Source organism: Saccopteryx bilineata, chromosome 4 (assembly GCF_036850765.1).
Source record: "Saccopteryx bilineata isolate mSacBil1 chromosome 4, mSacBil1_pri_phased_curated, whole genome shotgun sequence".
Taxonomy (NCBI): Eukaryota; Metazoa; Chordata; class Mammalia; order Chiroptera; family Emballonuridae; genus Saccopteryx; species Saccopteryx bilineata.
The window spans coordinates 78,077,780-78,090,762 of NC_089493.1; the positions used below are offsets into that span (position 1 = coordinate 78,077,780).

Below are 12,983 nucleotides of genomic sequence, written 5' to 3' on the forward strand. Positions count from 1 at the left end.
CCTTAAACTCATTAAAAATAATTCTCACATGATTTGAAGTAAAAATCTGACTTAATCTCTCCCCAAGTAGTTAACGCTTTATTTAAGTGTTAAGAGCTTTATTAATTTCCCCTTTGTTAAAAAGTACATTGGAAATGTTTCATAAACAATTTTAAAACGATATACAGTAGCTCTTGACCACCTTTACTCTTCTCCCGGTTCTCAGAGCTAACTATCATACATTATTTGTTTTCTTCCCTTTCAGGCTGTTTTCTTCACATTTAAAAGTTCGTAAGGCTAAATATAGTTTGTGGCAAGTTTATTGTTTCCCTCCCTCACTTAATTTATCTTCATCTTTCCACATAGGCTTATCTTGCTCAATTTTTTTAAAGAGCTGCATGGTGTTCCATAATGAGGATTACCATATTTCTTTCGTCTTGCTCTTCAGAGATTTAAGACTAGGTGTTTCCAAGTTTTGTTTTTTTCTTCACTACCACTCCCCAAAAAGCTGAGGCCCGAGTTTTTCCGTGAGCATGTGCAAGTGCCCATAGGCTACATCCCTAAAGATATAACAGCTTTGAGCACCTTTTCATTTTGTTGGCTCTGGGAAACCACAGCGGGTACGTAGAGACAATATCCACCCAGACAACGACCTAGCCTGAAAGAGACCCAGAACGCGTTCTTACTCAGCCCAACAGTTTTCTTTCTTTCATAGTGGACGCTGAATTTGTTTTTATACCTCTTAGGTGCAAGAGTTCTCGGCTCCAAAACCAGATATAGAACCATCAGCAAAGGAACACTACCACCCAGAAACCATAAAATTGAAAACCCTCTGGCTCTAGCCGCCGTGACGCTTACTTCCGGGAAGCGGACCGGAAGCCCTCGTTGGATTCTGCGTCAAATTCGACTTGGGCCGTCGTAAAAGTGTCGCCCCTTTTCTCTTGGACCGGCCACAGGTTTCCGCTTCTCTCTGGCCGGGGGTCTGCAACTGCAAGCGTCAGTTTCCCTCAAGATGGCGGACGAGGAAGTGAGGGGTGCGGAGAGGATGGAAGTCAGCCCGAACTTGCCCCAGACCCCGCAGCTACTTGCATCTGTAAGTCTTTGTGGGCCAGTTCCTTTTGTACCCCCCCAGTTTCTCCTTACCGCGCTCGGAACGATGTAAGCTTCACCTCTTATGGCGGCTCTGGGGAGGGGGAGTCGTATGGATTGATCTGGAAGGAAGCCACTAAATAAAAAGTTAGTCATCACCCACGTTCTTGCTGTCCAAGCCTGCGGAATATAATGACTTTGTCATTTATTAGTAGTGACGAGCTCAAGCATATGCTTATCTTGAAGGAGAAATAACTGGTGATGTTGGGGACTGGGCTGGTGTGGGGGCCGAGGCGGGGTTGGAGGAAGAGCCATTTTCTGATAGACATATCGTTAACCCGTCTTGACGGTAGGAATCCGGGATGCAGCACCTAGTGATTGCATAGCTGCCTGGGTGGGGCCTGAGAATGCCACTGTCAACTCTTGTCGAGATCTGGAGTGTAGAAGTTGCAACCGTTCATTCCAGTATTTTGAGAACCCTAGGCCTAGTCCTTAATGGACTAACCGGTCTTCTCCAATTGCTGCTTTTTAAAGGTGAAAAGGGGACTACCAGACATTTCAAGTCAGAGCGGTGCCGTTAATTGGTATCTATATGTTGAAAGAATGGGAAGGCAGAGAGATAGTGTGAAAATTTGAGTCATTCAGCTAGCCACAGGGAGAAAGCTGACTGAGGAGGATAAGAGAGAGAGAGGGCGTAACAATAGGCAATGTTCTGAATGTCTCCAGATCTAGTGGGGAGATACGTAGGAAATATTCAAATATTGATTACTGCATAATGTTGAGTTGTATCAATTTGTCTTTATTCTTGCGTATAAAAGAGTGTAGTATATACACCTCTTTCTGAAGTTTCTTTGGTTTGTAGTTTTAATGAAAACACTCTTGAAGTATTTTAACACTGCAGACACTTGAGCATTGTTTTATGTGAGAACAGAGTAAGCTGCAGAAATAAGAGTCCACACCAGGGACTGATGAGTATGGCTAGGAGAGATAAGCCAGGTAGGGAGGGAGTTGGAATAAGGGTTTGACCACTAGCTATGGCAGTGCTTTGCAGCCCTCCTCTACAGCTATCCTCTACCCCAAAATAGCAATTCAGCCTTACTCCACTGCTGTTATTGATGGAGGAAGCATGTATCTGAGATGATGAGAAATGAGAAGATAGGGAAAGTTTAGGAGCAGTGGAAACATCTGGTCTTAATGGTAGCTTGTACTTTTTATATCTTAGAAATAGTGGAGAAACTGTGTCCTGTGGGCAGAAGTATTAATGTAATTTTGTATTGCTAAAGGTGACTGGTGTTTATTTAAAGCATTGCTATGTTCTTTCCAGGTGGTACAGTAAAACCTCATAAATCTGGACTTCATTTACTTGGGATTGGAGATCATGGTACAGGAAGTGAGCTAGAATTATGTTGCAGACTCTGCTTCAAGAAATATTAGATTTCATTGGGCAAGGCTTTGGGATTTGCAAAGTAGTAGATGGATGCCAAGAGAAGTGTAATAGCTTGAGACAACTCACAGCCTCAAGATAAGAAAAGTGCTCAAATAATTTTAATACAAGGTATGGTGACATAAGTGGAGGTAGACCTGTGACTTAAGCATTGAGGTCACTTTTTTTGCTTGGATTTAACTATCTGCTTAAATACTCCACATAGAATTCTACTTTTCTTTTTAAAGCTACCATCTTCAATTTTATCCTTACACTCAAGTAAGATTCTTGCTTTACAAATTACTACTTCTTTTCTATTGAGCAAAGCAAGGTCAGAGATTCTTTGACATTTGATTGATTTTTATTTTAAATCACCATTGGGAGGAAGGGAAAACAAAAAATGATAAATATTGGACAGTTACAGAGATTTAAGAAATCTTACCAGCTCCATGAGAGTCTTGTTGGTGGTTATAGGTTCTGCTATCCTTAAATCAACTTCCTTTCTAGTCTCTAGGTCATTTTTCTGTCATATTGCTATCAACAAGTATGAAAGCTCTTAAATTCCTAACATCACCTAACACACAATTAGAGTGAAATAATAGGTATGAATTATTGGATATTTAGAACTACCATTGCTTAAGAATGATTAGGGGAAATGACTCTGTTGATCTGGGGTGTGGTTCCAAGAGATTTGCATTTTCTTTTTTTTCCTTTTTTTTCTTTTTGTCTTTTTCTGAATCTGGAAACGGGGAGAGACAGTCAGACAAGACTCCTGCATGCGCCCGACCGGGATCCACCCGGCAAGCCCACCAGGGGCAGCGCTCTGCCCACCAGGGGGCAATGCTCTGTGCTCTGCAGATTTGCATTTTCATAAGCATATCCTACTGATTCTGAAGTTCTGGTCTTGCAGGCCACACTTTTTTTGTTGTTGTTTTTGTTTTTTGTGATAGAGACAGAAAGAGGGACAAATAGGGACAGACAGGAAGGGAGAGATGAGAAGCATCAATTCTTTATTGCGACACCTTAGTTTTTCATTGATTGCTTTCTCATATGTGTCTTGATGGTGGGGGGGCTACAGCAGACTGAGCTACCCTTTGCTTGAGCCAGCGACCTTGGGCTCAAGCTGGTGAGCCTTGCTCAAAGCAGATGAGCCTGCGCTCAAACTGGCGACCTTGAGGTTTTGAACCTGGGTCCTCTGCATCCCAGTTCGTCGCTCTATCCACTGCGCCACTGCCTGGTCAGGGCAGCAGGCCACACTTTGAGTAAGACTTAAGCTATTCATTCGGATGTTCTCAGTACAGAGTTGACGATGTTGTAATGTTGTGGGTATGGATAATATCTTTGAGGAAGAAAGTATGTTTATGTATAGGTGTGTGTGTGTGTATACCTATACATACAGAGAGAGAGGCACATAGGGTGAGAGTGGGAGAAGGAGGGAGAAACAGGAGTGTTTGAATTTCAGGGGCAGAGGAAGGAGGAAAACCAGGAATAAGAAAGGGAGAAGCCAATGCCCTGGCCGGTTTGCTCAGTGGTAAAGCGTTGGCCTGGCATGCAGAAGTCCCAGGTTTGATTCCTGGCCAGGGCACACAGGAGGAGCGCCCATCTGCTTCTCCACCCCTCCCCCTCTCCTTCCTCTCTGTCTCTCTCTTCCCCTCCCACAGCCGAGGCTCCACTGGGGCAAAGATGGCCCGGGCGCTGGGGATGGCTCCTCGGCCTCTGCCCCAGGCGCTAGAGTGGCTCTGGTCCGGAGGGGCAGAGCATCGCCCCCTGGTGGGCGTGCCGGGTGGATCCCGGTCAGGTGCAGGCGGTAGTCTGTCTGAATGTCTCTCCCTGTTTCCAGCTTCAGAAAAATAAATAAATTTAAAAAAATTTAAAAAAATTTTAAAAATATATAAAAAAAGAAAGGGAATAGCCAAGCAGGTATGAGGTGAGAGTAGTGTCATAGAGTATAGTTTCTAGGAATGGGTGGTTTATTGGACCCAGAAAGATGAGGGCTGGAAAAAGGGAATTCAGAGACATGGGTGGTCTGACAGAATTTTTGCTCTCTGTCTTTGACTGGATTTTCTTTCTTAACTCCATCTCAGATTTTTTCCTATCATGGCACTAGCTCTTTTTCCTGTCTACACCCTCTGCCCATGTGATTTCATTCAGTTCCATGGCTTTAAATATCATCTGTTTGTGTTCAGTTCTCAAATTTAGGTCATCTCACTTAGCTCCAGAATCACAAATTCAGCTGCCTACTTGACATATCCACTTGGATGTCTGATAAGTGCTTCAAATAGAGGGAGCAATTAGAAAGCTAGCTACTGCAGTAACTTACCTAAGGCCTAGTTGATGGTGGCTTGTGTTAGATCACTGGAGATAAAGAGAAGATAGATTTCAGAAAGATTTTGGAAGTATGGTAGAAGCAAAAAGATTTGCTTGTGGATTTGCTAAGGGAAAAGGGAAGAAACAGATGAGAGTTTTTGGCCTAATCAGTCATGACTGTAGTTGTATCATATACAGAGAGGAAGGTCTAGATGTTGGGAAGGACCAGATGTTGGGAGGGAGGCAGGTCAAGACTTTTGTTGTTTCTGTCTCAGTAGATGATGTTTCCATAATAGCTCTTGAACACAAAACTACTCTGTCTCCTCTCCACCTCTCTAGTCCTAGTCTCCATTTTTTCAACTGAGGCAACTGCTGTGGCCTCTTAACATCTCTTTGAAGCTTCCATTTTTGCCCTCTTCCAGTTGATTCTCCTCATAGCAACCAGAGTAAAATTTATTTTTTATAGCAAGAGACAAAGACAGAAAGAGAGACAGGAGTACAGGTAGGGACAGACAGGAAGGGAGAGAGATGAGAAGCATCAATTCGTAGTTGTGGCACTTTAGTAGTTCATTGATTACTTTCTCATATGTGCCTTGACTGGGGGACTCCAGCCGAGCCAGTGACCCCTTGCTCAAGCCAATTACCTTGGACTCAAGCCAGTGACCTTGGGCTTCAAACCAGGGATCTTTAGGTTCAAGCTGGCAACCATGAGGTCATGTCTATGATCCTACACTCAAGCCAGTGACCCCGCACCCAAGCTGGTGAGCCTGCACTCAAGCTGGCCACCTCGGGGCTTGGAACCTGGGTCCTCTGCATCCCGGGCCGATGCTCTATCCACTGCACCACCACCTGGTTAAGCCAGAGTAAAATTTTTTTTTCTTTTTTTTTTTTTTCTTTTTTCCGAAGCTGGAAACGGGGAGGCAGTCAGACAGACTCCCACATGTGCCCGACTGGGATCCACATGGCATGTCCACCAGGGGGACGATGTTCTACCCATCTGGGGCATCGCTCTGTTGCATCCAGAGCCATTCTAGCGCCTGAGGCAGAGGCCACAGAGCCATCCCCAGCGCCAGGGCCATCTTTGCTCCAATGGAGCCTCGGCTGCGGGAGGGGAAGAGAGAGACAGAGGAAGGAGAGGGGGAGGGGTGGAGAAGCAGATGGGCGCTTCTCCTGTGTGCCCTGGCCGGGAATCGAACCCAGGACTCCTGCACACCAGGCCAATGCTCTACCGCTGAGCCAACCGGCCAGGGCCCAGAGTAAAATTTTTTAAGACTAAATCATATTCATGCCACTTTCCTGCCTAAAATCTTTAGTTGTTTCCCACTGTACTTGGAATAAAATCTAAACTCAGTATGTCATTCATGATCCTGCCTGATCTGGCCTCTATATGACACCTAACTTCTTTAATCTCTTTTTTTTTTTTTTTTTTGTATTTTTCTGAAGTGAGAAGCTGGGAGACAGAGACAGACTCCCGCATGCACCTCACTGGGATCTACCCAGCATGCCCACCAGGGGGCGATGCTCTGCCCATCTGGGGCGTCGCTCTGTTGCAACCAGAGCCATTCAAGCGCCTGAAGTGGAGGCCATGGAGCCATCCTCAGCGCCCGGGCCAACTTTGCTCCAGTGGAGCGTTGGCTGCAGGAGTGGAAGAGAGAGACAAAGAGAAAGGAGAGGGAGAAGGGTAGAGAAGCAGATGGGCACTTCTCCTGTGTGCCTTGGCCGGAAATCGAACCTGGGACTTACACATGCCGGGCTGATCCTCTACCATTGAGCCAACCTGCCAGGGCCTCCCCTAACTTCTTGATACTTTCTCCACATTTGGTTTTAGCTATCCTGGACTCTTAGCTTCTAAAACAAGGCCATGTTCTTGCTTTAGGGCTTGTGTCTTTTTTTTTTTTTTTTTTAATTTAATTTAATTTTTTTACAGAGACAGAGAGTGAGTCAGAGAGAGGGATAGATAGGGACAGACAGACAGGAACGGAGAGAGATGAGAAGCATCAATCATCAGTTTTTTGTTGTGGCACTTTAGTTGTTCATTGATTGCTTTCTCATCATATGTGCCTTGACTGTGGGGCTACAGCAGACTGAATAACCCCTTGCTCAAGCCAGCGACCTTGGGTCCAACTGGTGAACTTTGCTCAAACCAGATGAGCCCACGCTCAAGCTGGGGACCTCGGAGTCTCGAACCTGGGTCTCCACATCCCAATCTGACGCTCTATCCACTGTGCCACCGCCTGGTCAGGCCAGGGCTTGTGTCTTTATTTGTTGGGGTTTTTTTTTTCTCTTGTTAGTATGTTTTTCTTTTGTTTTTTCTTGATACTTTGTCTAAAAGATGGGTTCCCCTTATTTTTTGCCAAAGTACCCTATTTATTCTGTAATTAATATATTAATTAGGCTGTAATTAATGTATTGTCTTTATTTACTTATTTAAATGTCTGTCTCTTCTACTAGAATGTAAGCTCCATGAAGGCAAGGATTATGTTTGATTTGTTTACTGATATATCCCAGTATGTGCTTGATATAGCAGACATTTACATACTCTTAATGAATAAGTGAATTTCAACATTAGTGAATTATTTTAGTAAGATAGGTAGTGATTGGGAAAGGGAGATGGAAGATGAAGGAAGGGAGGCAGGGAGAGTAGAGGGAATAGAGGGGTGTATTAGGGTAGTGGCTAACCTTGGAGTCCAGACTGAGCAGGGAGCTAAGAAAAGCCAATGGAATTGGTGAGATTTAAGGTATTAAAGTTATGATGATGACAAAAGTTAGGAATGACTGAACATTATGGTCAGAAAGTAGAATTTTGTAGTTTTAGAACACGGAGTTACATCACGTGTTTGTGATGGTAGAGCCAAGTTAGATGTACCCCTATATCCTTATAGTACCTTTTTCATACTATTGTATATAACATATCAGGTTATACTCAGTATTGTCTATTTACTGTCTTTCTTTCCTTCTAGACAGTAAACTGTTTCCTGTTCACAACTGTATCTCTTAGCACATTACTTCAAAATTTTTATGAATGAATGAGGAGATTATGTATAATAAAATCATCCATTTAAAACGTTTGGTTGATTAGTTTTGACAGATGTATACACCTGTATAACTACCACCAAATTAGGATATAGAACATTTCTGTTATTCCCAGAATTTATCTTGTACCTAAATGGGATTTTCATTTTTTTTTTTTTTTAACAGAGACAGAGAGAGTCAGAGAGAGGGATAGACAGGGACAGACAGACAGGAACGGAGAGATGAGAAGCATCAATCATTAGTTTTTTGTTGTGCGTTGCAACACCTTAATTGTTCATTGATTGCTTTCTCATACGTGCCTTGACCGCGGGCTTTCAGCAGACGGATTAACCCCTTGCTGGAGCCAGGATTTTCATTTTTATAAATAGTTTAATATTGTTATGTTTGTGCAAAATTATGAATATCAAGGAAAAATTATCTACAATCTCATATGTAGGGGATGTTTAAAAGATCAGTTTAAAGTTGACTTTATTTATTTATTTATGAGTGATAGGAGGGGTGATAGTGAGACAGACTCCTGCATGCACCCCAACTGAGATCCATCTAGCAACCCCATCTGGGGCTAATGCTTGAGTACTGGGCTATTTTTAGCACCTCAGGCTGATGTGCTTGGACCAACCGAGCTATCCTCAATGCCTGGGGCTATGCTGAACCAATGGAGCCACTGCCTGTGGAAGGGGAAGAAGGAGAGGGAGAGGAAGAGAAGTAGATGCTCGCTGCTCCTGTATGCCCTAACTAGAAATTGAACTTGGGACATCCATATGTCAGGCTGATGCTTTATCCACTGTTCCACCTGTCAGGGCCCTTGACAATTGACTTTAAAATATTGAGATAAAAAGGAAGGAATGGGAAATTACATGCTATTTTTTCAGTGGAGGTGATTTTTCTCAGAAATTTGAATCTATGTCATTTTAGGCCAAAGCACAACTTTCTATAGTAAGGATACACTTCAAGTGAGAAAACTAGGATGAAAACGAAAGTCTTATGAGTCCTAACTAAAGTGCTTTGCCACCAGGTCATAGCAGTGCCTAGTGCCTGTTGTTTTTTCATTTTCATCTTCCAATTTCTGTTATGGGTAGCTAGGGAAGACTCTGATTTTCAGTACCAAATTCTATCTTGTCACATACAAAGTTTTAAAATTTAGTCAAAGTGACAGATTCAGTCCCACCACCTGTAAATGGCTAGGAAAGAACAGTAACTTAATATAGATGAACTGGTACTGGAGACTGACTGCTAATGTTTAATAACAAACATTGTCCTGCAAGTTAAAGAGGTTTTCATTTTACACATTTCTCTAAAGGTATTAGTCATACACTATGCTCTGTGACACAACTTTCTTTAAGCTTTTAACCCATTGCTTCAGTTGCTTAAGACAAACTATTAAGACCTATTTATTTATTTGTTTGTTTATTCATTAATTGAGAAAGGGTGAGATAGTGAGACAGAATCTCGCAAGTGCCCCAACTGGGATCCACCTGTCAACCACTGTCTGAGGCCGATGCTCGGACCAGTAGAGCTATCCTCTGTTCCTCAGTACCCGGGGCTAACAAACCAGTGAAGCCACTGGCTGTGAGAATTGAAGAGAGAAGGGGGAGAGGAACGGGAAGAGAAGCGGATGGTTGCTTCTCATGTGTACCCTGACCAGGTGTTGGATCCTGGGCATCCTCATGCCAGGCTGACGCTCTCTTCACTGAGCCAACTGACCAGGACCTATTAAAGGCTCGTTAGTCCCTGTGGTTTACTATGAACTCCTATGTGTTTTTCTAAGGTATTGTGAGTTAGCATGCCTCTTATTGAAGAAACAGTAGTTATTTGGTTTTTTAGAGCATTTGCTACAGCCTTTTTTTTTTTTTTTTTTTACTGTTAAGTTACTCCCCTGTAGTAAGCTAAGTGCATATGGAAATATGCTGTACTGAGTAAATGTTACTGAAAGAATCCAGAAGAGTTATTATACTTACCAAAGTGCTTACTTGCTGTTTAGGAATGTCATAGGCCTGTCCAGATGGAGTTTACTTTCATCACAATTAAGCTTCACATTACTAGTTTCAGTGCAGTATCAGCCAAAGGAGAATTTTTTTTATCCCTGCCAGCCTTGTGCTTGTAAATATGATAAGAGAGTTTACTGTGTCTTCATGGCATTGATAAAATAGGCTGGATCAAATATAGAGTCACGTGATAAACAAGGCCCATCTCTTTTCTTTCCTGTTGAAATATGTAAACATGTTGTCTGAATTTAGCTTTGAGAACATACTGTCCCTCTTAAGCCATTCTCTTCCTGTTTTTCCTCTGACCATAGGTTCATGCTCCAGTTTTCGAAGCTTTACTTGAAGTCTTTGGATGAATAAAATCTGTTTTCCTAAACTCTGGGGTACATACCTCATATTCTCTTCCTACTGTATTGAATATATATTTGCAAACCAACTAAAATCCTTTCTTATATTACAAGATAGAGTATGTGTGTATAAAAAAGAAACAAATGAATAAATTAGTAGATTTTTCCTTTTGTGGATAACGTCATTTCTAGCTTATCTATAAATACTAATAGTTCAAAGGCATTTTAAAAGGTAGTACATAAAGACACATTAAGTGGTTACAGCCTGCTCTTCCAAACAAGTCAAATAGACTTCGTTCTGAAGAATGGCAGTAAGTAAACTATTAGAAGGTCAATTACGTTCAAGTATTTAACAGTAAACTTCATCTTTTGTCATAATTATAGGACTAGGTCTCTTAAATGTGATTGAGCTAAGGTTTTTTTTTAGTTGTCTGCAGACTCTTAAGTCATAAGGTGATATGGCTGCCAAAAAAAGAACATGATCTTTTAAAGCAGTTTAGTGATCTGGATAAGGAAGGTAGCATGGAGACATATTGTACACGTTCCATAAAAGAGTAAGCAAATGGAGAGTGGTCTAGATACCGTGTCGTTAGGGATGAGCCGAATTTTGGTCATAGGGGTGGACGTGTTTTCTACAGTGTGCCTGTAAAGTCATGGTGCACTTTTGACCGGTCACAGGAAAGCAACAAAAGACGATAGAAATGTGAAATCTGCACCAAATAAAAGGAAAACTCTCCCAGGTTCATACCTATTCAGTGCAGTTCAATGTGGGCTCACGCACAGATTTTTTAGGGTTCCTTAGGTAGCTATCCCGTATAGTCTCCACAGACTTGTCACTGACTGATGGCCTACCAGAACGGGGTTTCTCCACCAAGCTGCCGGTTTCCTTCAACTGCTTATCCCACCAAGTAATGTTATTCCTATGTGGTGGCAATTCGTTATAAACGCGCCAATATTCACGTTGCACTTTGGTCACGGATTCGAATTTAGCGAGCCACAGAACATACTGAACTTTCCTCTGTACCGTCCACATCTCGACTGGCATGGCCGTGGGCTGCTCTGCTGTATACACGGTGTTACGTCATCATCTGCGCATGCACACATGCTGCCACATCATCCTACAGAAACTGGGAGGGTTTTCCTTTTATTGGGTGTAGATTTCACATTTCTATCGTCTTTTGTTGCTTTCCTGTGACCGGTCAAAAGTGCATCATGACTTTACGGACACACTGTATAGTTTCTGTGTTCCAATTTAGTGCCAGAATGGAGAGACTAATGAGAAGCATAGTAAGTTATCTTAATTTATTTGGAAAGCTGTTGGGTGAGATAGCCAAGCAAATGATATTAGATTATTTCATACAGAATAGGCTTAAAGTTACAGGAGGGTAGATTTTGGTTCTATTGTGACTAAGAATGGAAGTTAGCTGAGAGGAAGTATTTTGACAGGCTTAGAGAGCTAACCATCAGATAGAATAGGATTTCCCTATGTGGTAAGAAGTTGAGCATGAGTCGTTTTCTTATTTTTAAACTTTATGAATATTTCAAATGATGTTACAAGAAAACTTTGTATAACCAAAAGATTTTTTGGTGTCTGAAGATTCTCCAATTACTAATCCAGTACTTGCTACATGATCAATTCTAGAGCCTCCAGATTTTGTTGCCACTTCAAAACAGAAGAATTAGAAAAAGAATTATACACTATATTTAAAGTAAGTTTCTTTTTCAGAATGATGTTCCCAAATAGGCATGCAAATCCCTGGAGACAAGGGAAATGTTTGGAAATTTAAATATGTGAGAACTTGTTTTTGGAGAACAATTAGGAAATCCTTCTCTTAACTCCAAATGCTGAAAAAAAAGTATTTTGTTTTGTTTTTCTGTATATTGAAATTAAAAATTCCTAATTTTATTCTTGTCTTAAATTGGGAAAATTACTAAAAGCAACCAAACAGAAGAGAAGCAATTCTATTCCAATCACCAATAATTCCTGAACAAGTCATTCAGTACAATACATTTTGTATGGTTGTTCTTATCTGGAGAAAAAAAAGACAAATTTCCATTGGAAAAATTGTTTATAGTTGTTGCAGTCATCTAAGAAAAATTTTAGTGAAAGAGTATAATTTTATTTTGTCTCCTATATGAATTCTGTTAACGAAGTTATAGAAGGCTTAATGTTGTCAGCGTTTGCTTTGTTCTCTCTGGCTGGAAGTCTATAACATTCAGCACTGATTGAGAATTTTTGTTAGGTACTTGTGGTAGGCCTGTGGGATACAGGGATTTGGAAGGCAAAGTTTTTCTCCTCAGGGAGCTGTTAATCTGGTTAAGCTAGATGTACACATTTCAAGGTAACAGATATTATGTGGTAGAGATATAGGTACTGAATGAGTACTTCCCTCAGTAAGTGCTATATTGGAGTTAAGGGGAGAGAAATTTCCTTAGGCTGATCAGTGAAGTATTCAGGAAAGTGGCCCTTAAGCTAAATGGACCTTGAAGAATAGCTAAGGTGGGGTGAGGGTGGAAGGTTAGAGAGCTGGTAGCAAGATCAGCGGAGAGGGTATTTAAGGAATCAGAACGCTGACATTCTGCTTAAGTCAACCTAAAGTATAAAGTTCCTCACAAAGATACAATACTTAGTACATATCTAGGAATGTTAGATGTTAGCTAATGGCCCTCATTTGGAGGAAAAAATTATAGGCAAAGCTTTGGTTTTTATTTTGTGTTAGTAGTAAAATGAAATTGAGCAAGTATTAAGGGTAAATTTAAAAGAAATGTATATTTGGCCTGACCAGGTGGTGGCACAGTGGATAGTGTCGGACTGGGACA

General features: G+C 41.6%; 1 protein-coding gene across 3 annotated transcripts in view; it reads left to right on the forward strand.

Moving 5' to 3' along the window:
- The first annotated feature begins 870 nt into the window (after positions 1 to 870).
- Positions 871 to 12,983, forward strand: part of UBR1 (ubiquitin protein ligase E3 component n-recognin 1) — a 181,514-nt gene continuing 169,401 nt past the window's right edge. For all 3 annotated transcript variants that reach the window (XR_010731307.1, XM_066276885.1, XM_066276886.1), the window contains exon 1: positions 871 to 1,072. Coding sequence is in view for 2 of the 3 variants with exons in the window: in XM_066276885.1 (XP_066132982.1) it covers positions 992 to 1,072 (81 nt within the window). In the remaining variant the exon portion in view is untranslated. The remainder of the gene's footprint in view (positions 1,073 to 12,983) is intronic.